The sequence below is a fragment of the Atheta coriaria genome, unplaced genomic scaffold, assembly GCF_025399875.1.
Source record: "Atheta coriaria isolate IRGN ID8LTWV9N9 unplaced genomic scaffold, Caltech_Dcor_3.1 hic_scaffold_3_pilon, whole genome shotgun sequence".
NCBI classification, from domain to species: domain Eukaryota; kingdom Metazoa; phylum Arthropoda; class Insecta; order Coleoptera; family Staphylinidae; genus Dalotia; species Dalotia coriaria.
The window spans coordinates 4,347,832-4,373,255 of NW_027045445.1; the positions used below are offsets into that span (position 1 = coordinate 4,347,832).

Consider the following 25,424-nt stretch of genomic DNA (forward strand, 5'->3'; position numbering starts at 1 on the left):
GGCGCTTTTGACTTTGACTTCGGCGAAAAGCCATACAAGGGTGATTTCCTTTGATGATGATGATTGTGATAGCTCTTTCCTGGAATGCGCATGTTATGTGACATTTTGCACTGCAATGTTTGCAGTTTTGCTGTTTTCATTGTGTTTTTAAAGGTAGGCAACTTGTGCGCGCCGCGTGTATTGTGGTTATACATGTTTCATAGCTATTCTGAACGACAAATTTAATATTAAAAGTAAATAAAGGGCTATTCACGATTATATTTTGATAGATTTATAATATCAGATAGATTTACGCGGAATTTCCATTTAATTCTCGTAAATAAAATTATTTGAAGCGATCAGAAAGCAATATATCAATTTAATCAAAGCTTTCGAATGAATTACGACCAACCAAGCATCACAAAACAAATCAAAATGCTTCATTAAGTATATAATCGATGGACATAACGTCAATTATCATTAAAATTAAATTTTAATATTTCTATGCGAATATCTTTGAATTTTAAAATTCCATTAATTTTTCTGAAAAAGACGTGACGCAACGAGTCTAAATGTTGATGCAGATTTGACATTTTCAATTTCCTTTGCGAGCTAAAATAACTTTCGCAGGTAGAATGCATTATCAGCGGCGAATAAAAGTGTTAAAAGTGTTTGAAGCATCTCGAAGCGATGACGCCATTGCAATATCAATATTCTGCACTTAGTTGTAATGTCACGCCTTGGGGTTATTTGTTATATGGTATTTGATTTGATTATTTGATTGTCGATCAAATAAAAATATTACTATTTGAACAGTCATATTGTCACAAACTGAATTTTCCTGTTTTTTTTAATTTTTTTTGTGGGAAATAGTTTTATATTGCACCGATTGTAATTGTCACTTTGATGTTGGAATTAACAAACACTTGTGAAAAAGCGCAAAAGGGTTTTAGGATATAGGTTTAGCTTAATGGGAAAATAGATTTGATCCCCATCTAAATACTCCTTGTTTCCTATTCCGGCTGAGGAGACCAGCAGAGTATTTCCAAACAGAACTAATGTGAAATGGAGAAAAAAGCGCGACGAGACGAAAACCACTTAATGCATGACTGGCAACATTCTCACCGTGCTCAACTCAAGACGGAAATACAGAGCTGTATCTATTACATTTTATTTTCTTACAATTTTCGATTAAAACATAATATACTACTATTTATTTGATATTCAGTGGATAAAATCATCAAAAACTAAATTTTTCTATTTTTCTGTCAAATTTTTGACATTTTGCCAAGCTATTAATACGTGAAGCGTATATAATTTCGATCAGGTGCATCAGCATTCACCAAGTGGGCACGACTTGAACCACGAGTACGAATACGACAAAATCCCGTTGAGTGATTACGAACCAGGAGTCTTTCCGCATACAAATCGCACTCCTGAATGAAATTCTCCTTAATTTGCTCAATTTCTCCTGCTTCACCTTTCTTTGCGTGACATTATTACCGACTATCTCCTCTTAACTTTTAGGTTAGACTGTTATCTGTTAATGACCCATTGAAGAAGTATTTTCTCCTAAACTAGGTTAGGAAAAAGTGTTGAGGTTATGTTTTGTTGTGTGTCTTGTGGTGACTTAGTGGTTTCATAATTTTTTTAATGCGTCGTCAACTAACGACGTGTGTTGCCATTGTCGTCGTGGAATGACTCTTAATAAAGTAGCCGCAGCACATTGCCATTGTTACACGCGATAACTGATAAAGCATGGAGCACTCTGCTCGGTGAGACAATGCACGGTCGGCGAATTAGGTGGAATATGTGCTCTCGCGTTTATTTCGTTTTCTTGGCTGCAGACCAGAAAGAACATTTCTGACCTGAATATTAAGGTTATGAAGTTTATATTGAACTCGAATGATGGACGTGTATTGCTTTTAAGGTTATATGTCGCGTTTATAACCTAGAAATGTGTGTTTGGCGAATAAAACAAATAAATGTTAATGAAATTGTACCCGAAACACTTATTTGTCTGATTAGGTCAGTAAATGTCTGCCACAGCAAAGAAATTGTTTCCGTTTCGGTGAATTAATTTAAATTAAATAAAAACGAAACTTTTATTTTCACCTCAATTCTTCTGCGTTGCTTAATCCCGCGTAGAATCAACGAAAATTTAGCCCCAATGCTAAACATGCAAAACGCAGGAAAATTAACAAACAAAATACAATAGAATACGCAGATTTCTATGGTTGATATTGTCATCCGACGCCATTTTGCTCATTTGCTGTATTTTCCACGTTTTGAGGACAAACGACAAATATAAAGAGGATTTTAATTATCATTCCTCGCTATATTCAATGCCTACTGTTTTCACAACATAGATATACAACCAAATATACACCGCGTTACATTTTTAGGTTATTTGCATGCACAACCGGTGTATATCCTCTTTTACCCGAATGACTCTTGCCCCCATTATCTCAAATGAGCAAAGTAAGAAGTAAATCGTATAATTTTTTCCTCTCTGCGCCTGCCGGCGGCGGTTTGAGGGTCGCCGGGTCGGCTTGATTAAACGAAATTATCCCTAACGTCGCTACATGCTTCCTGCTTCAATTTTTCATACGCCGCGCGCTCGTAAACAGTCCTCGCGCGCGTATTAACACAATTAATATTTGCGCGCAAATTTAAAACTTCATGAGCTTTGCCTCGAGTGTGGAATTATTATGTCAACCCTCTTGCGAAAACATCAAACTCCAAATGAACACCCTTCATGCAGTCAGAAAGTGTTATATTTTATTCAGCGCAGAGAAAAACCTAACCTCTTTTTTGACCTTTCAATTCCGTTATGAATATTCAACTTTTTTGTTGATTCGCACGCATAAAGCACAACCTTTTGAATATTTAATAATAAAATAACAAAAATGTATGTTTAACTGTCAACAACTTAAAGTTTCATTATAAAAATACATTTTTATATATTTAAAACACATTTTACCTTCGGATAGATGTGAAGTATTGCACGATGAACTCTTTAGCTTGCTCCAGGACTTGATCTGTTGTGCGAACTTCATTAGTATCTCGATTTAAGTATGTCATACAACTTCCAAGACACAAATCGTTACTGCACGGCGTTTCCTGTAAACAAAACCATAAAATTAGTGTATGTCTGGTTGCCTACATTAAATATGTCACAAAATTGTCATTTGTCATATTTTGCGCGCACGTTTCACGTTATTTTTGTGTTAATTGAATAAAAACACATAAAATTCATAATAAATATGGAAGCAACGCCACAGATTGAAGCCGACAGGCGTCTGTTAAAATTCAAGACGTACGAAGATTACCTCGACTCATTAGTAACGCCCGCCGATTTGTGTTACATGCAGAGTGTCACAGCATCCCGCACGTTAGCGGAATTAGGATACAGGTGAGATGATAAAACGTTAAACCCACTTGTATATGATTGATGATGGGGCTATACATCTACCTAAACATGTCATCAGAGAGTATCCCTTTAAAACAGATGTAAAAAATGAGTTTTTAGGTTATATTTCTGTCAGAAAGCGTTTCTAACCTCAATTTATATAGTTTCTTGAAGCTGATGCAGTTACAGAGTTAAATTTAGTACGTGTGGGATCAAAAACTCTTGGCATGCGAAAGTTTTGCGGGGGCGATCGATGAATCGCGACGCCGAGGAATTCAACACAGTTTACTAACCGAAGAATTTCTGCACATCGCACTTATTTTTTTCTACGTTTCTAATTAAAATTTTTTGATTCATTGTCAATAATCAAGTTTAATCGATGCATTCAATGTGATTTATTGGTGATTGCAGGAGCACCGGTGCAACATTAAGCCGGAAACAGTTTGAACGACGTCTGGCTGCAGTTATCGCGTATTTATATCCTACTTTCAAGCCTTATGAGTTGGCCAGTGAACGGATGCCAGCCACCGACGACTTGCAGAAAGAACTCGCCATTCGGGAACGACCCAATCGACTTGGCATTTTAGCGGTACGTTTGTAGAATTTTTAAGTAAACATGAAAAATACCCAGCGTTAGAAAAAAATAATTTTTTCAAAGAAATATCTTAGATAAATAATCAAAAAGTTAAAAATTATTTTTATAGGCTTCGGTAATTAAAAATCTTAGTTATTTTCTTTAATAGAACAGAAAAATAATAATTTTTGAGCAAATAGAATGAAATCCATGTCAATATTATCGTATCATGCATCTCAAACGTGAACTTTGTGTCTGAGTTAATCCGAAACTTGAATTTAGGAGTTTAAGCACCCCGACACATTACGCCCGCCACATCTAACTGCGAGTCGAGTGAAAATTCAATTAAATCGCTCGAAAATTATGTCGATTATAGCGCGCGACTTCTTAGAGGTTTACCTACCCACAACTCGTCATCCACGACACTCTGGCTAACTTTCTTGCCTCCCTGCGCGCACAGCCAATTAATATACGGAAAATTGAATGTGCACTTGTGCATATCCGCAAGGAGGCAACGTCCGTCCGTAACTGTCAAATGAATATTATCATCAAATTTTTATTATGTGGAAATTTCATCACGCAAAACATTAAATTTTAATCCAATTCGAAACACAATCAATTTTATTTATTGTGTTTGCCGTTTAGAACAAAATAAATTCGTTCCTGCGCGTCACATAAATATCAATTCTCGCAATTCCCAACAGTTTTTCCACACAAATTGATCGCGCACGACTTTATTTGTGGTGGAAATTCGCAATTTGCGGTGTTGCATTGTCGTCGCGTCATTAAAAAACAATAAAATTTTAATACTCCGGTGATAATTTGCGCCTCCATGGCGCAATACAACATTAATTAATTTTATGATTCAATGAACATTCAATTTATACTTTATACTTCCTAATGAACACATAAATAAATTAAAACGGTTGCGTTTTACATGGAAAAGCGCTTTTCGAATTGCGTACGCGAATAAAACATGATTATGTTTCATTTTTGGTGTGTTGTTGGTTGCAGACAATCATATTTTTGCGTAACACAACTTCTGGCGGGTTTGAAGTATCCGGTTACATCGACTACGGCGACCGGCTGAAGATCGAAGATTGGAAACCATTTTTTCGAGGTTCGCATGGAAATTGTTGCTTTCATTTACATACCACTTTCATTTCTTTTATACCCGACATATATTCGTGTGGTGGGAATCAATTTGTAGACAATTCTCACTCGCTTGACATCCTCTTTTCAACATTTCAACATATCTATCATTTTGTATTAAATTTTTCATTTTTTTGTTATTGCAGGTAAAAGACGACTGTGGCCTAAACCTACAGACCTTGGTTACTACCACTGGAGACTCGGAGCTAGTGTATCCAATGATTCATTCAATTTTAAGGTAAGATTAACCCTAAAATTGTTTTGGTAACTTTTTACTCTGTTTGATTTATCTGTGCGCCTGAAAGTTTGCAACCAAATTAACATCTGAATGCATTTGTATGAAAATCTTTCGCGAACATAATTAATAATTCGTACATCTTACAAACTTCTCAAGTTCTTATATTTACAATGCGTCTGGGGTATACAATGCGTGGTGGGCGAACGGAAATGAGCATTACTTAATTTAAAGACTTAACATGCAATTCGCTTCTCACTCTCTTTGCTCGCGAGCGCGTTACTCATACTTACACCTTGGATGTTTTCGTCGGCTCAGGATGAATAAGACACCAACCAACACGCGTAGCTGCCGTCGAGTCCTAGGACGTATTAACCGCATAATGCGCCATGACATTTTACCTCTTTTGAGGCGAAATAATTAATGTTGCTGCTACGTTCACGACCACACTGCTGCAACAACATTAATTTCGGTGGATACCTATTTAAGGTTTGAATATGCCCGACAAAATTTTGTATTATCGCTGCTTAATCGTTATTTCATTCGTATTCAAGTTCATATTACATATTAACTACGAATATGACATATACTACGTGTAAAGTTGGTTGCATACAGTTACAACATCATAACCTGGCGTAAATTTTAAATTAAATCATAATTTACATCGATTACAATTGAATTCGATCTAGACGACATTAATTTAAAGTTCTAATATGTACATACAGTAAATTAATAATGATTTACATCAAAGTTTATGATCTCTAGTCTTACTCGGTGTAGACGCGAATGATTCCGTCCACGCAAACTTCTCTGTTGGCTCCAAACCGAACATTGGAGAAACATGTGAAGCAGTTCGAAATAATGACCTAATAATCGCCCACCCTTGATGATGAGCGCAAGCGGCGAGCGCGGTTTCGGTTACCGTTTTCAGCGGCTGAATGAATATTAGTGCCGTGGTCGTTGAATGCTTTGGCAACCGCCAAAAGCGCGCACGCCACTTTGGTTTGCTTGCTTGTTGCTTGATCCTTTCGTGCTCGTACACGCGCAGAACGCTTCATGTTGATGTTTGTTAGTTTGTTATCATGCCGGCAGGCTTATATGCCTACAGTTTACCAGTCGTCAGTAAATATCAAAGTATCAACCAAATTGTGTGGTAAATTTGAATGTGAAACAAATCGTGCATGTTTAAATCATGAAATGAACATGTGCAAGCTTTATTTTGTAGAAAAAAAGTTTTATTTTTAATTATTACGACGTAAATAATCAAAAAATATTTTTTTTGATTGAAAATTGTTTATATAATGAAATTATGCCGCTGCTGCTACCACTTGACTTGTCAAACAACTCAGAAATAATTCCAACTTTGCGTCGCTTTGAAGTCTGAAATTTTATGCGGCGATAATTCTTTAATAACATTGGTGTAATCATTTTAATGAAATGATAACCGTGGCACGGCGATGGCGTGGAAGTAATTTCCAATCGCTTTTAATCGAATGTACAACTCGGGTCCACTTTGGTGTAATTTCACGGCAAACATTCGACTTTCAATGACTTTCAGGAGATTATTACTGAAAAGAGTTTCGCCGCGGGGCGCAAAGCGCGACTAGACGTGCACCGATATCGGCGTTCGTCTTTTGGGGCGAACGCGTTTTTAATTGGAACTTTTTTTGCGCTTCGTCGGCGCTTTTCAATGCGCAGATACTTTATGCGAGACCGCCAATGTTTATCAACACGTTTTCGTGGAAACATTTACATTTTAAACGATTTTGATTATCGGCTAGACAAGAATAAATATTTTTTGCATTAGATTTCATTACCAGCATCATTTTGACGTGATAACGTCTTTAAAATCGTTTTAGTCGGGTGACATGTTCAGAAACTTGTGTCACGAGGCCTCCGATCGCAGGTATAACGAGAGAGAGAGAGACGGACCGATCTCCCGTCTCATCTCGAGCGCTGCCAGTCATTCCGTGAAACTTGACACGCGGAATCCGCACGAGCGGAGGCAGGCATAGTGTTCGAGTGAGTGGACCGATCTTCCGTCTCTCTCACTCTAGCGGCATACAAACGAATGGAGATTTTCTCGTGCGGTTAAGTTTTCGTTGAATATTTAACAGTGAAACAAAATGTGAAGTGCAAGTGAAGTGTTACAACAATTGCAACAAAAAAAACTTATATCACCAATAAGACGTTATCACGTAAACATCTCGATCGTAACGTAACAAACAACCATTTTTTTTTTATTGATTTTTGTTTGATTTCACAAAAGATTTTGTCGTTTTGTCTTCGCCAGCGATAATTTCGTATAAATACACGCGTTGCCAAACACAAAGTTGTCGGTTTGCAAAACCGTGCGGCATAGGGGTTCGTTACACTTGCAAGATGTTCCCTCATGTTTAGGGGATGATACACGTACGCGCCGATAACGCATTCGAACAAACAAATATAAAGTACGGAAGCGAAAACAACCAAAAACCGGCAGAACGTGTGTTTACGACCGCACATTCGACGCAAAATGTAAATACGCCTATCAAACTCAACAAAAACAAACCGAAAACAAAAATTTCATATCACCATTATACAATGAAATGAATTTGGGTTAAATTTTGCCGAGAATATTTAATGTGATAATACAACAACAGAGAGAATAAAGCGTGTAAAAAACGCTGACTAGATGCATCGTGCATACGATTAAATCGAGAGCAACTCGTTTGCAGCCGATGATAAGGTCGATAATGCTCTAATCTGCAGCTCAATGATACTCGTCTGTTTGGGGGATGAAGTTAAGCTGGATGACGTCATGCTGATCAATAACAACGAAAACAAAACCGTGGACTGCGTCATAACGAGAATTTTTCGTGTTTGCATATAATTATAATTATTTAAAGTTGTGGGAGGTAAAAATAGACGCGGATTGATTAGAATCAGAGGGAAATGAATCAATATTCAACTGGAAATATTGAAGGTAAACACGCTGTATAAAAGTTCAATATATTAAAAGTTGATAATATTCGACAAATTGAATTTGCCGTCGATGAGAAAAAGATCGTTACGTTGGGCTTTGCTACGAGACCGGAAGTAACACACTTTCACCCACACACAAAGCACAGGCTTTGAGAAAGGCGAGGAAATAACTGAAGAGTCAGTTGATAAATTTTCTATGAGCATGATTTCATTTGTAGTTTGACGTAGTAGATTTAAATCGATAATTTTTTTTAATTTTTTAGTTTTTTGTGAAAAAAATTTAGGAAGCACTCGGTGGATTTAAGCCCTTGTCGCACCTTTGGGTATTATGCACGCGCAACACTTGCAATTCGTGCATAATTTATGATAACGCCATGTTTGCTCTTGGCAAGTCGTGCAAGTAGTTTGCGCTCCGGAGCCATTAGACACTAGCTCCTTTCGGAAACTTGGCTTCCGGCACCGTGCACATGCTTCGTCACTTTTGATTTAATCTGATCTCATTCGAATCGCGAGCAAGTGCGCAAACAAACAGGTAATGGTTAAGCTGGCATTGAGCAATGCGGTGGAGAATATACCAAACAACAAATTTAGATGCGCAGTGTATGATTATATAGTCACGACACCTTTACTAGAACACAATATTAATATACCTACATATATTTTGTGGGTTTGGGGTAGATTCGATGGTTGATAATATTGCGCATGCTTTAATGTGTTCATGTGAATTGAAACGTTATCAATTCGCTTCGCTACAAAATGACACAATGCAGTAAAATGTTGGGAATTTTTTTAATAACTCGGGTTGCGGCATATTCATGCGCTATCATACGCTACTGATCAGGCATATTAAAATTGTTGCGCGCGTTCTGCAGCGCATTTAAAAATTGTACCTGGATTTATTTTTTGAATTGTGATATCAGCGTATGAAGATATAATTGTAATTTTTGTTCATATTAAAATTAATAGTATTGAATTTGTATTATTTAAGGGAAAATTTATTACAAATTGACTTTAAATTGATTATATTCTCTAGAGTTATTTAATTATATATATTTTAATGCAGTAAAATTGAATTTTTGTACATTTTTAACATAAAATGCAAAAATAATCAATTTTTCGAATATTTTATCTTTAATTTTAATATTTAAGTTAAAAATTATTTTAAATTGATTTTAAATTGTGACTAAAGTATTTTAGTCACGGTTTTGGCCATTCGTGAACTAAATGTCACTTTTCGTATCCTGAAACCGTGGAAAAAGTGGTATTTTAAAAGTGGAACTAGAAAAAGTGGTGTTTTTGTACATTTTCAAAATTTTTTTGCAAAAAATTAAATTTTTCTAATATTTTACCTTTTTAAACATTTAAGTAAAAATTTATTACAAATTTACTGTAAATTGAATTTATTCCCTAAAGTTATTTAATTATTTACATTTTAATGCATTAAAATAGTATTTTACTGCATTTTTCGCAAAAAAATCAATTTTTCTAAAACTTTATCTCTGCTTGTTCAGCAACGCTTCAAAAACATGTTTGCAGCATAATTTAATATTTTTTCTATCTTTTTGCATACCTTCACCTATGTACTGTACGTTTTGAGGTGAGATTTAAGTCTATTACTGTTCGAAAAACTGAAAAACGAAAAAAAAAAAAGTTGAAAATAAAAAAACGTGAAAAAAGGAAACGGAAGCATGTGCACACGCAGTGCACACAATTTTACACACGAATATATATCAGGGGCAGATATTCAGATTTGGGTGCTCCACGACTCCGCGCTTCCGGGTTTTGGGGGGTGATGTATTTCCCAAGAGAATCGCATACCGTAATGTGCGAATGGTTCTACAACTTGTTTAAATTTATTTCACCGCTCCGGAAAGCGCAAAATAAAAAAACGCACGGATATTCAATAAGGGGATAAAAGAATAAAAGAGTGAATTACGACTACTTCTTAACTCTTTTCATTGTTTCTTCACTTAATGTGATGCTTAATGTTAGGTATTATTCGTCGTAAAGCCAATTGGCCACAGACGATTTGCGCGGTTGATTTCTACCGCTCGTTTAGTATTTTTTGTTTGTTTGTTGCTCTGTTCAGTGACTATTACTAATGCAATTTCTTTCTTTGGTTTGTCGAACAGGTCATTGTGCATCCGAAGAGAGGACTGCTGTTTCAGAATCGCTTCGATCGTAAAGTGATTTCCGTCGACCCTGTGCAATCGCCCGGCAGCAACAGCACTCGTCTGTGTGTCCTCTCGCCGATCTACGATCACGTCGTTTTATTGGATCACGTAGTCATTCAGCGAATTTAAACTGGTATGCATGATGAGTATTAAGAATGAATCGGCTCTCGGCGTAATTACATAGTAATGCCATTCCACGCAAAAATATATATAGTCTCCCTATTCATCGTAATGAAGTAAATTGAGAGTAAACTAACTTTTTAGACATTAAAACTTCAAAATTTAGTAGAAGTTAGTTGATTTTATTGAATTCTTCTCTGTTTTGAGTCATTTTGTTAGGAGTCAAAGGTTAATCGTCGATTAAACATTCAAAAAATGAATTTTTGCAATAAAAATCTATTTATTTGTGTTTTGCACATAAAACAGAATGCAATTTGTTTCTCGAGCGTTGAAAGGCCGTTATAAATTGGTTTGTAGCCAATATTGAAAACACATCCATTGCACCAATGATCTAAACTTTATAAATCGTAAAATCAACGTTTTACACAAGTTTAATTCTGTTTTTTTCGATTTAAAAATCAGTTGAGTAAAATGAACAGTTGTATTGAAATTGTTTTTCTATCGAACAAAATTCAATAAGCAAATTCAAAACAAAAAGCTCTGAGAAACGCCGAAGCAATATGTCAGCAGCTGTGCAAATAGCGACGGAAAGCACTCGCGCGCCATTCACTCCTCAATGCGTCTCAGAAACAACCGGAAAAAATGTCCATTTAATTATTTCTTCAGCGCACTTCAAGAAAAAAGTATTTTCATAATAAACATTCACAGCGAGTTAGACTCCGCAGCGATATAATTAAAATTCAGCGAAATATGAATTTATTAAAACTGTGTCAAAGTATCAAATATTAAAATGTGTCGCAATCAATGAAACAGAAAGAACATCAAAGAGGAAATTAACTGCACGGGTATTCAGTATTATCTTTTCAAAGAGCTTTAAGGATTCAAGTATAACAATGAATGAACGAGTTTAGCGCGCGGAGTTAAGTAAGAAAACTCAACAGTTACAGAAATAATGGCAAAAAGTTATTTCCTTAGTTAATTTAATGATATTGTTTTTGTTTCGCGCCATAACACAAACAATATCCATACCTGGATTTATTTATATGTGGATAATAATCCTCCGAAAAGTTTTGGAAGCTTTAAGAACACAAATGTATGTATGTCGTGTTTGCATTTATATTTAATAACATTAATTCTGAAAGTAATTAAATTTTATTATATTTAATCGTATCATGTAATGTTATTGAGTATATTTTGCACATACAGTGTGTTTAGTATTTAATTAGTATTTGACTTGTCGTTCAAGTACAAGTGTAACATGTTTTGCTGATAAATTTTCCGGTGAACCGCAAATGTGCAAATTAAATGCTGACGCTTGTTGTGCGAAAGTTTCGTCGATTTTCGTGCATAGCGAAACTTTCGTGACATCACCAGGTACTTTTTTAACCTCTCTGGTGGCGGCGGCGTGTGTGCCGCGCGCGCAATAAACACGTACGTGTAAATACGTAAAATGTTTGTTCGGCACGTCCGCCGCCGTTTCGTTTGTCACCGCTGCCGCCTGCGTCGGTGAGCCGTTTGTAATCGCGCGCGTAACAAATCTGTGTTTGTCTTTTCGCGTAAAAGTAAGTTGGCCGCGTCTAATTAGCCGTGAATGATGATTATATGTGTAGCGTGCCAACTGTGCTAATAGTCGGACATATTACATTTTATACATTAACACCATTTACATTTTAAATGCGATAAATCATTTTAATTGCTAAAATAATTTAAAATAAAATTTTAAGTATCAAGTGCGCTAAATGGCACTTTAACAACGTTTTACAACGTGATGCTTATGATATTTTTTCTATTTTCAATTTATTTCCACGTTTAGTTTTAGTATTTGAATTTTTTAATTAAAAATTTCGATTTTTGTTTGCACACTATTGCAAAATATTCGAAAATATAAGGTTATCTATGCGCAGGCGCAAGTTCCACCCCGTGACTAAAGTACTTTAGTTAAGATTTTAGCCGTCCACGATTAAATTACCACTTTTTGAATCTCAAAACCGTGGAAAAACATCCGAAAGTGGAAAAATATATTTCATTACATATTAAGACGAAAAACAATAAATTATTAGGTTTTTAACTATTTCCTCCGAAGTTATTCAATAATACTAATTGCTAATTATTTTTTTCAAAGCATAATCTAAGCTCGCAGGATTACTTTGCGTCCATTTTGTGTTTGCCGTTTGCATTCACATATTTTTATCCATTCGAACTAATCAGGATATACTGCGTTGTAAATTACATTCGTTATCCACATCGCATGTAATGTCATTGCGTAACATTTCACCGAAATATTTATCGCCCGATTCGGAAAGAAACTTTAATTAGTATGACATTGTTTATTAATAAAGCATCAATCTCATATAAGCCATAAGCCATCAGCCAACGATTGGCCGGTTGTCTATTAATACGCTATCGTTAATTATTTAGTATTGATGACTTCATGGCCAGCGTTAAACTTTAATAAGAACAAGCTAAGTTTGTGACACAAAATACAAAACACAAAGAAAACACGTGTTTGTACAAGCATGTGTTTTTCAAGTTTCAAGTTTAACTTAACTTTGCAGTTCATTCACGAAGAAATTAATTTGAAAAAGATTGTTTGCACGGTTTTTATGCGCAGCGGAAGTCTGGAAGTATTTAATTAAAATTCATGGTGACGCAAGAGTCAAACATCAATGTCTAGGCTGACCGAAAACAAAAAACTATTATCAATTAAAAAGAATTGAAAAAAAAATGCATTTTTGATTTTTCACGATTAAATTACATTGAATTGCAATATTTGAGGTTATGTCATATTCTATTGCTCCCTTTGGCAATTTATTCATGCAAATAATGAGCAACCAATAATAATTATAATATTTATTTTAATTATTATCATTCGCGCATATTGATTATATACTTAATTTAGCGTGGTTTAATTTAAACTGAAAATTATGAATCCAGATTGAATTAATGGAACACAAATTGATTTTTTCTTTAACTTTTTTACTTTTTGAAAAGTAAATTGATTCACATTGTGTGAGTATTAATTTGTGTATACTCGCAGAGCTTTGATATCATTGTGCATTGTGTTCCATTCTTTGCGTTAGCAAATCTTCGAGCTTTCAGCGTCTCGCGAGACCTAACGCAGAGTTATGACATCAAATTATTTGAACGCGTGCATCGCGAATTTGCGCTGGCGTATCTTCCACTGCGGTGCATCTAAACAAACACATGCGACTGCACGGAAAGTTTAAATAAACAAAATGCAGATGGTTAACTGGAATCGTGACTTCAACTTCGACTTCAATTTTTATTAAACTCAAGTTAAATATTTACTTATGATGGATATAAACTTGTGATTTAATTATTTATGTAATCAAAGCTTTTATTACACACTTATGTGATGATAAAAAGAAAATTAATTTTTTACGCGTAAAAATTTTATATTTTGTAAGTAAATAATGAAATTGAATGTTTCGCGTCTTGTACCGACAGGCAAATTAATTAATTATTAAGTTTTGGATTTTGTGCAAGCTGAAACTTGAAAGCCTCGAGCACTATCGCGCGCGTCACAATATTTAAGCATTCTTCGAGTAACAAATCTGAACGCAATCAGCAAGTGTCCATCAATCTATAGCTGGCACAGTGCGAAAGTTTGCGCCGGGTGTATGCGCGCCTTTGAAAAGCATCCCACAGTCGCAGTCGGGAAATATCTGTGGCAAGTCCCATCCAGTCAAAGTCAGCGAGCCGCGCCAGAGGAGCATAATAGAGAAGACAGAAGCGGCGGCAGTTGAATTTCACGTTTTATTGAATTCCATATTGATGCTCGTCCCGTATTCGCATTCGCGCATTCGTTTCCCAGGCCGCAGCTTATTTAGCCCACTTCCAGCCGCGTGTCGTGTCTGTCTCATTCGCAAACATTGATTAAAAAACTTTTCGAAATATTCAAAAATTATTGTGTGCATGACGAGATGCATTCGGACAATGGGAGTTTTCAATTTAAAAAAGTCGTGTCCAAAACGCTCACGAAAACGATAAATTTCGGTTTGTGTAGCATGGCCAATTTGGGGTTTATTTCTTTTTAAGTAAATTATAATTTATCGCATAAAAGACAGCCGCATAAAGTACAAAACATTTGTTTCGTTCATCCACACATACAATTCGTTTGCGTAATAAAAAAAGTTTTATGATTACAACAAGAAATTTAACTTGTAGAAACATATTGTATACAACGAACTAAATATAAACGAGAGAATATTGCCGAACGAAATAAACGATAGCGGATCGACGCGCTGAAAATTTAACAAAAACGAAATTGAAACCCTCGGCGTATATATTTTTTCCAATTTGTACGCCGATGCTCAAATTGCCCTGGCTGTAAATAGAATTCTACCAATGTACAATCGCGATTTATTGGTCGTCAAAGCAAATCTTGCGCATCTTTTCTCCATACAGGCACTAGTTGCATTACATAAGGTGTTTACGCAGCGCGCACGTGACTTTGAAAGCAATCATGAAACATGAGCGTATGAAATTTTGAAATATTGCCAAAAGTGTGCAAACCTCAGATAAAAACAATAAATAAACATTTTTAACAGATTATGACAAGTTGCTTCAGAATGCAAAAAAATGTGAACAAGTTGATTGGACTGATGTTTGCACTGATTACGTGTTAATCAAAGGTTATAATTGCATTTTTTCCTCGGATGGTGGAGGCGCCGGGCAATTTTTTCGCCTCGAACTAGTTACACGTTCAGAACCGATTAAATCACATCCTGGTAGTGATTAAACATGTGACTGCATTAAAAAATTTTAAAATTATTTGTTTATTTTACGTAAAAAGTAATTTTTCCCACTCAAAACGTCGAATGTAATGTGTTTGAGTCGAACATGAAAATACTTGAAAAACACTCAGCTGTAACGCTAAACAACGCTAAAAGGCTGAATACGAGTCATGTTGTCATACGTGCGAGGCTGACAATTTTCGTGCGATTCGCGGCCTGCGAATGGCACATGAGGCATCGAATCGCTTACACATCGCGTGTGCATCGACGCCCGCGCTCCATACGCCGACTTAGGTTTACATTAAAATGGAACGATAACGCGAATATCAGACGTGACAGTTGTTTTAAAATTACGACGGCTCGGCCACAAAGCTTCGCCGCGAACGCTGCGAGTGGAAAAATGGCTAAGAAGTGTGTGCACGACGCGCACCAATATTTATATGCATAACATTCGGATATTGTATAACAGTGTAGCGCTAGTTGTTCAACATATGGAAATTTTCCCAGTGGAATAACAAACATTATACTGGACGATGTAGGGGAATGCATAATTCGATAAAATCAATCAATTCAATCAATTTTATTAAAAAAAATTAAATTTTTAAATTTTATGTTTTTGTTATGTTTTTTTTTTAAACTCCAGGCCATGAGCAAAGCAAAGAAACGCTGCTTTGGGGAATGTAAATGCCGCGATAGGAAATATTCAAGCTCTCGAACAAAAGTGGCTGCCTTGGGCATTTCTTTCCTGAATTATGTCAAACAAACTGGTACAAATTTCAAAACAAACAACGCACCCAAGCGTACAAATTAAATATTAATAAATTTTTTTCGGCAATATTTTGCAGGAAATTAATAACACAAAATCATTTTCGGCCGATATTAATTATTCACTTGATTCAGTTTTTTGTTCAAGATATTAATAAGGTATGGAAATGATAATAATGCAATTAAATCAAATAATAGCACACGACCCAGTTGAATGTTTGCTTCCTTTATGGAGGAACCATGTTTGAACTAAAAGGAAATTACCATATGAATGGAATATTAATATTTGTAATTATCAAGTGACTATGGCGCTTGCATTGTCCGCAAATTGTTTTTACTGGGATATTTTCAATTGCGAATTGAATCAGAATTATTCTGTTTGAGTTACAAATTTTTAATTTAATTAAATTAATTTTTGGTAAACTTACCATTTTTTTCTGACTGTAGAATAACGTGTCAATAGAATCCGCCCTTGTGCCAACATTCCGAATGCGCAGCGGTTTCTTCATTGTAGAATTTGATGGATCGCGAAATGAACAACGACGTTGTTGTTGATGCGGTTGTTGCAGATGTTGCCCGTTGGTGGAATTCTGTTGGAGTGCCGCCGAAGGCAATACGTGATTGGTCACTGACATTTTTAATTTGTTCAAGCACTCGTTCATGTTGAGGCAGATTATATTGCTGTGCATTAAAAGCGAAACAAGCGAAAACGAAAAGTTTTCCGTTAAAGTTTGACTTTGTTTTCAATTAAAACCGCCGTAAAAGTTACTCTTCATTAAATTGTTCTGTTTGATTTTTCGCCGATGGAATATGTTTTGGTTTTTGTTGCTGGTGAGATGAAAAGTCTTGTGTTTAATTTTTGATTAAGAAAAGTTGCGCGCGAGAGTCGCGACGCGTGCTCGCAATCGCACCGGTCGACAAACAGTTCCGCGTTTCGGCCGATACGCGATCCGGCTACGCTTTCATAGTTAACCCTCGCCGCGCCGCCAAAACCGCCCTCCCCACCAGCGCGCGACACAGTGGGTGGGCTGTCGACGGCGGTGGCGGCGGCGGGTGTGCCCCCTCTCTGTGAACGCCACTCGCGAACGTTTATTTGGCACCTGTTGACAATCGATGCCTCATCATCATCGCGTCGTTATGAATGAACTCAGGACGCCGCAAGGAGTCGGAAGTCGGAGTCGGCGTCGAGGGCGAACTCGAATTACAAGTCAATGTCATCTGCGTCGAATTTTATCGCGAGTTCAAGTCGAAAGCAAATAATAATCATTGCATGCTACGTGATAGTAATTTACGCATTTGAATTTACGATATTTACTTATTCAAGTCAATTTTTAGCGAAATGAAACGTGCAGATGTCGCGCAATTTGAGCCGAAATTAAATTTCAAGCGATTATGTTAACTGACGTTCGTTTTCCCAGCGGAGGATTGTGGCAATTGCCTAAGAAATACGCAATAAGAAACTTTCAGCAGCAACTCGTGTCAAACTCAATTTATATTTTGAATTATGTTTAAATGTGATTAACGCTAAATAAAAACGGAATTGCAAAGTATCACAAAGCAATTAATTGCGAACACCAGCTGATAAGGATGGACGCTGACGGAGAAAAAACGGCAGTAAAAATTTGCATTTTAAATATTACGAGTCCGTTTGTAATTATGCCGGAGGAAAATTGGACGAGAAGACAAAAAGCAACTTCCGGCCTGCGCACTTTTACAAAAGTGCACAAATTGAAACGGATAAACGACAGAAGCGAATGAGTTGAAGGAAATCGAAAGTCGTGCATAATAATTTGACGCATTGCGTTACTCAAAACCTAGCGAGAGAAAAAATTCAAATTTTAATTAATTTATGTTCAAAATAGTTTTAATCAATTTTTAAAACAAACAATTAAATATTTTCTTTAACTTAAAAGCGCAGTGTTTACAAATAGGGCATCACGATAGTGAAAAAATATATCCCGGAATTAATTAACTTTGTTTCGCATTCATCTCATTAGCACGACTTTAATGAGACTTGTTACGTCGTGTGTTTTGTTTCCAGCTCAAACATTTTTTCTTTACAAAGCAGATAATACAGTGCAAAAAATATGTAACCTCAAAACGTTACTAATTATTAATTATTCTGATTATTTTTGGAATCTTTGGGTTTTTTACTTACCAAAAAAAATGTTAGTGCAAATTTTCAATTGGTGGATGCGGTATGGATGAGGTTCTCTTGCATAGCCGAAATTTTAGTGAGCAAAACGTTTCCGAGAATGGTGAAATAATGAGATTTTCGATATTTACGGAAATAACTTAATTATTCATTCTTGGGAGTTTTCATGACCGTCATATCATAACATCATGCATTTTAATGATGTTTTGTGTGTAACACAAAAGTTTATTGTGCTAATAAATAAAAAGTTACACATTTACAAAGTTGTCTTCAAGTTTATTTCTTTCGGTTGTTCCGTGGTCTAATCCCGATTGTCGCATTGCTGTTATAAACTTTTTTGCAGCGTTTTTTTTTTCGATTTTTGTCATTTATCTCCAGAAAACGTGACTTTTTTTAATTCAAGTTGTTATATTTATTGTGTCCCATTAGAATTAGACAATTAACAGCGCTTAAACTTATTGTTTCACGAAATATTTGCTTTGTTTGATTTGTGATAAGCCTGACGCTGTAAATTAGCACCACATACGCTTAACATTCGAGCGCGTTAATCGTGAACAGTAAATTTCATTATCGGAAACACTGCGGTTCAATTAAGTAAAATTATTCGCGCATCTACGGCCGGCAATTATAAGCTGATCGCAACGCCGCCTCCACTGAGCGCCCGTTCGCCGCTTGTCAATAACGGAAATGATTGACCCGATTCGAACTGATTGCTGAAACACGTTTAGCGTTTAATTATTACCCGTTTGTCCAATTGCATGACGTTACGTCGTAACATTTAACTGATTCAATATTAAATTCAAATTAATTAATTAATCATACGGTTAATATATTCAAAATCGTTGTAATTGTTTTATAAATATTTCTATTATTTATTTATTCATGTTTGATTTGATTTTGTGTGTATTTATTTTCAATCGCACGCAATATTTTTATTCGATGGGTTTCGGTGTTGATTTTTCGCGTGACAATGATTGAATCGAAACGCTATTTAAAAGCGCGATAAATGTAAACGCACAAAGAGCGTGCGCTTCGACGCCGTAATTAATATCTCTTTTATAGGGAGAAGCGATCTTTCGATGCGCGCAAAAAATAAATGAATTATAAATAAACGTCAAAATGCCGATTTGAGATTGAAATGGTGATAACAACGCGGCGGGCGCATATTGTTTGGCTTTGATGCGGTAATTGAAAACTACGTGACCATACATAAATCAATTTCAATGACAAATTCTTTGTACCTAGATATTTACATATTAATCTATTTAAAAATTAGTTTTTTTCACTGAAACTTTTTGTAATTTAATTGTAACTTGCTTAGACTTAAGAAAAATGGAAAATAAACTTATTGACATTGGTTTCAGGTTAACTATCCACGTAAACAGCACGAAAAGATGATCCGGCATAGAATTTTCATGGAATCGTCATCTAATCGTCATCCAATAGGCCTGAAATCGTCAATTGTTGATGTCATACCAAACGTCAATAAATAATCATGAAATTAACCTCCAATCGATATTTAGCGACAATCGTCATGCAATCGTCAAGAAATCGTCAATTATCGATTGCCTTACGCCTAATGCAAATGACGCTTCCATAGACACTGGGCGTTAATTTGCCCGTGTTGTTTTTTGTGATGAAGCGCACAAAGAAAAACGTAGGTTAAAAATACGCAAAACCAACAAACGGCAAAGTTTTCTGAGTTAAACCTGAAAAGCCGGGATTTTCACGCCGTTATTGCTTTTGTTCGACTTTATTCTTTGACTCGCGCGCGCCCATCCACCGCAAACCCGCAAATGCACACCATAAATTAACTTATAAACGACGTCTATTTGTTTATTTCCAGCAGGCGAGTGCCGAGTGTGGTGTGTATCTACACACTCCACTTGAGAACTAATTAAAGTTTCCGGAATGCGTTATTGGCGACATTAAATAAATACATTACAACTCGTATTCTCTGCGCAGATAGATTTTAATTGGATACGTGGCAAAGTTGTTAAACAAATTTATTATAAAAAAATGTCGAATTTAATTTAATTTTAGCGAATAAAGTTTATTCTATTACACAAATCTTATTTTAATTTACATATCACAATCAAACGGGTATTTACCCTTCCAGACGTACTTCCATGGTGATCTTCCCCGCAATCACCACATTTGCGATCCTCAGTTATACCAGTTATGCAGATTTAATACTGATTATTATGCAAACTGACACGGCATCTGTTTAAGGTTTAAGGCCGCAGATAACGCCTGCATTCGCAATAAGATTAGAAGAAACTTTACTTACCAAGAATCTAAATACTGTAGCAGAAGGAGTAACAAGATCAACCGGGATATTAAAATTGAGCAAATGAAATTCACAACGAAGAAGAAATGATATTTTTTTCGCATTTGGTGTCTGCGTGCCAGACGCATGTATGTTAATGCACGGGGAACTTTGTTAAAGTCACTCCGGGCGCTGTAATTCGGTTGACATTCCGCAAATTGCAACATTTGCATTTTTATTCAGATGTGCCAAGCATATGCAGACATGGATGGAGTGGACGGTCTGTTTGGGGTTGATTCAGCACTGCGAGAATGAAAATCAAAAGTTTTCTATGCCTTGATGAACGTGATGACTGTTTGACTTTCGACAAATGTTATTATAATTGTATTTTTCTCTCGGAATTTAATTTTGGAAAATAAAAATAAAAAATTGAACGGAAATGTTGGTGTTATTTGCAATGCACTGATGGAATGTGCAATGAAAGCACTTTATGCAACCAAATATGCAAATCAACTTGGGTATCCTTTCAACAAAATGTGCGCACTTTGCGCTGTGGTAATTAGTAATTAAATTACACTTATTAAAAGTATGAATACATTATTTTTAATATATAGTCTGAATTTGACAGTTTAATAGGAGTTAATAAGATTTGTGCAGTTGTGATAATATCTTTATGACCTTTGTTTTTATCTCGATTCTCATACATCAATTTTCCCTACATTTTCCCGGGTTTTGCATTTATCATTAATGAGATGGGTTCATCGCCTGCCAGATGCTGCACTTATCTAAAGGACTACGTTCTGCATTAATCGAAGGACTGATAAGCCACTTCCTTGGGCGATTGCATAAGGATATAAGGTTTCGTGTTCTTTTAAGAGACAGTTAAATTTACCTTCTGCTTCATGGATTAAACAGTTTGAATGCTTTTAAAATAAAGTTTAAAATATAATTTTTGTGTTAAAATTATTTTCCTTCGAAGAACAGGGTCGAACTTTTTTTAATAAAATTTTTACATGCCGAAAAACAGGGTCGAACTTTTTTCTTAAAGTTTTTCAGGTCGAAATCTGTGCGAAATCAAAATTTTCTTTAAAATTGTCAATAGAGCCTAAACGGTCAGTGCTAGAGAAAAATTGATTTTAAATAAAGTGATCAGAATTTAGCTAACTATCAAAAACCGAAATCAAAATTGAAAAATTCCAACTTTTAATTCTTGATAAAAAAATGTAAAAGTTTTGCCTTTTTTATGACGAAATCTTTTTCGAGTGTTTTCGACCTTAAAAAAAATTGAAATTTTTTTATTGCAGAATATTAAAGAAAACGTGATTTTAAACACTTTATCTTAGTAAATTTTTGTTCTAAGATGCATCGATTAGATAATAATCACCATATTAAAATTCGTTTTTGTGCGAAGTCAAAATTTTTGTTAAAATTGCCAATAGGGCCTACACGGTGAGTGATATTGGAAAATTGTTCTTAAATAAATTAATTAGAATCCAATAAGCTATCAGACCCCGAAATCAGATTTGAAAAATTCCTATTTTTAATTCTGCATAAAAAAATGAAAAAGTTTTGCCTTTTTTATGACGAAATCTTTTCACGGTTTATGTTTTTTATAGCATAAATTTAAAAGTTGGAATTTTGAAAAATTTTTTTCGGATTATGATAAAACAGGCCATTACAAATCATTTATTTTAGTAAAGTTTTTACCTACAACCTTTATTTAAGGCCCTATTGGCAATTTTGTTACACTAATTAAAACACTGATTATTATGAAAATGGTCAGTCTGATAACAAAATTTTACTAAGATAAAATACCCAAAATTATGGTTCCTTCCATTTTCCGTCATAAAAAATAAGAATTTTCCATTTTCACTTTTTACATATAAAATGATAGAGGAAACTGAAAATCTAGTTTATTGCACTTTTCTCGGAAACCATAAGGGTTAACAGAAAATGGTTTTCAGATTCATATACAGGGGATAATTCGACATTAGATAGCACTTAGAAATATTAAAATTTCAACTATTATGTAATAATTGAAAATGGTCAATAACTCAAGAACTAATTTAGATATCGAATCAAAACCAAGATTAATGGATTCTAGGCATCTTTCTCCATCAGATTACAAAATTTGAAGAAAATTTGAGCCGTGGTTCTTTTTGGTCCGTTTCGATTTTCACAGGTAATTTTGGAAATATTGATGTTATTGAAAAACTGATTGGATATCTTTCATCACATTGCAATACTCAATCGAATGGCGTTTTCCATTTTCTCGTAGCTTAAAGTTTATTTTTTAGACCACAAAATACTTAAGTGTAACCTCTTGACATTTTTCAAGAGGTGTTTGGTCAACTTCTTAGAATCAAAAAACTAAATCTGCTGTTTTATAGTTCCTTATCATGACATGAAGAAAGTGCAAAAAGTTTTTCTGTATCTTTTATAGTTATCGAGAAAATCGCGTCGGAAAATCAATTTTCACACTTTCAAAAATACATATTTTATAATCATATCATATGTAGAATTTTTTACTGAACACAATGCAGTTTTCCTTTTATGTATATTTCTATTAGTTCTGGAGATAATCGGTAATTGAGTCCAGCTGGAAGTACACGTTTCACTTAAATGCGTTTATAGGGTCAACGGTAAGTACTAATGAATAAGTAGTTTTATTTATAAGTATATTAGGAGCTTCTCTACGTATTAGTGTTATTAATTTTTAAGCATAATTAAAATTACGTTATAGAATGACAGGCGCCTCCGCCAAATTTTAGATAATTATTTGAATGTTTTTATAAATTAAAAATGTTAAGTTTTTATTGCTGATTATAAAAGAGGACAATTATATGAATGAAATATTTTAATGGATTATTTCAATTAGACGTTTAGTTTAGAAGATATACGCATAAAACAATTGAATACAATTTTGTAAATAGGGCCTTAAATAAGGGCTGTACGTAAAAACTTTACTAAAATAAATGATTTATAATAGACTGTTTTACCATGATCCGAATAAAAAATTTCAAAATTCCAACTTTTAAATTTATGCTATAAAAAACGTAAACCGTGAAAAGATTTCGTCATAAAAAAGGCAAAACTTTTTCATTTTTTTATGCATTATTAAAAATAGGAATTTTTCAAATCTGATTTCGGATTCTGATAGCTTATTGAATTCTAATTAATTTATTTCAGAACAATTTTCTAATAGCACTCACCGTTTAGGCCCTATTAGCAATTTTAACAAAAATTTTGACTTCGCACAAAATTGAATTCATTTATGGTGATTATTGTCGAAACAGTAGGTCTTAGATCAAAATTTTATTAAGATAAAGTGTTTCAAATCACGTTTTCTTCCATATTCTGTAATAAAAAAGTCAAATTTAAAATTTTTATTTTTTGCTTAAGAAATGATAGGGGAAACGTATAATTCAGTTTTTGCCTTTAATGTGAAAACTAATAGAGTTAAAGAAAAACGGTTTTCACATTTGAATGTAGGATTAAATTTTACATTAGATAGCACTTTAATATTATCAATTATTAATAGTTATGTAATAAATGAAAATGGTCAATAACTCGAAAATTAATAACGTTATCGATACCAAACCTTCACTAATGAATTCCTTGCATAATTCTACGCCGTATTTGAAAGTTTCGTGGAAATCTGAAAAGTGATTCAATTAGGTCTGTTTTAATTTTCACAGTTCATTTCGGAAATATTGATGTTTTCGGAAAATTGACTGGATATCTTTCATCACATTGCAATTGCCTATCGATTGGCGTTTTCCATTTTCCCGTAGCTTAAAGTTTAATTTTTAGGCCACAAAATACTTAAGTGTAACCTCTTGATATTTTTCAAGTGGTTTTTGGTCAACTTCTTAGAATTAAAAAACTAAATCTGCCATTTTGTTGATCCTTATCAAGACATGAAAAAAGTGCAAAAAGTTTCTTTCTATCTGTATTACTTTCCGAGAAAATCGCGTGGGAAAATAGCGTTTCCAAAATTAAAAAATAAAATTTTAAAATCTTATCTTATTTAGAATTGTGTGCTGAACACAACGCACTTTTCCGTTTTTGATTATCTCTATTAGTTCCTGAGATAATCGGTATTTAAGTACCGCTGAAAGTTCGGATTTCACTTCAAAGCATCTACAGGGTAAACCGTAAGTATTATTGACTAAAAAGTTAAATTAATAAGGTAATTAAGAGTCTCTCTACCTAATGGTATTATTAATTTTTAATAATATTCATAATCACTGACTTAAATGTCAGGCGCCTCCGCCAAATTTTTATTAATTATGTACACCTTTACTGAAAGTAAAAAAATAAAAAAATATATACTTGATTATTATAGAAAATAAGTTTATTGATAAATTATTTTAATACATATTTGTTATTTAACTAACAGTTTAAAATATATACGATAAAAACAATACATAAGCATACATCATAAATAAAAACATTACAATCCGTCACAGGGCCTTAACAAATAGTGATTGATTAAAAATTTACTAAGATTTATTGTTAAGAATTATTAGATCTTTCAGAAACCGAAAACAGAATTTGAAAATTCCAACTTTTAATTTTGAACATAAAAAAGAGAAAAGATTTGACTTTTTTATGACAAAATCTTTTCACGAGTATTTCGCACGAAAATATTTTTAAAAAAAGTTCGACCCTGTTCTTCAGCAGAAAATATTTTCACTCAAAAAGTTCGGCCCTGCCTTTCGGCAGAAAATAATTTTAAACAAAAAGTTCGGCCCTGTTCTTCGAGCAAAAATAATTTTACAAAACAAGTTCGGCCCTGTCTTTCGACACAAAAATATTTTCACTAAATAACTTCAGCCCTGAAAATCTAAAGACACACGAATTCG

At 34.4% G+C, this 25,424-nt stretch overlaps 2 protein-coding genes across 3 annotated transcripts in view; one reads left to right on the forward strand and one right to left on the reverse strand.

Annotated features, from left to right (window-relative positions):
* The window catches only part of Nos (Nitric oxide synthase), a 30,128-nt gene extending 13,058 nt beyond the window's left edge, over nt 1-17,070 (reverse strand). Inside the window, exons 1-2 of the mRNA XM_065318202.1 lie at nt 16,561-17,070; nt 2,963-3,102 (exon numbers count right to left, since the gene is read on the reverse strand). Of these exons, the coding sequence (XP_065174274.1) occupies nt 2,963-3,102; nt 16,561-16,821 (401 nt within the window). The 5' untranslated portion in view covers nt 16,822-17,070. The remainder of the gene's footprint in view (nt 1-2,962; nt 3,103-16,560) is intronic.
* On the forward strand, nt 3,143-20,357 carry LOC135804349 (cilia- and flagella-associated protein 299-like). 2 transcript variants are annotated; one of them, XR_010551049.1, is made up of 7 exons: nt 3,143-3,394; nt 3,803-3,980; nt 4,980-5,085; nt 5,264-5,355; nt 10,449-10,623; nt 19,652-19,944; nt 20,134-20,357. XR_010551049.1 is itself a non-coding variant. In XM_065318203.1 (6 exons), exons 1-5 carry the CDS (start codon nt 3,246-3,248, stop codon nt 10,617-10,619), a joined length of 696 nt encoding a protein of 231 aa, XP_065174275.1. In that variant the 5' UTR covers nt 3,143-3,245; the 3' UTR covers nt 10,620-10,623; nt 19,652-20,357. The 2 variants fall into 2 exon arrangements, 1 of the variants encoding a protein (XP_065174275.1); XM_065318203.1 differs by having other exon boundaries at nt 19,652-20,357.
* The last annotated feature ends 5,067 nt before the right edge of the window (nt 20,358-25,424 follow it).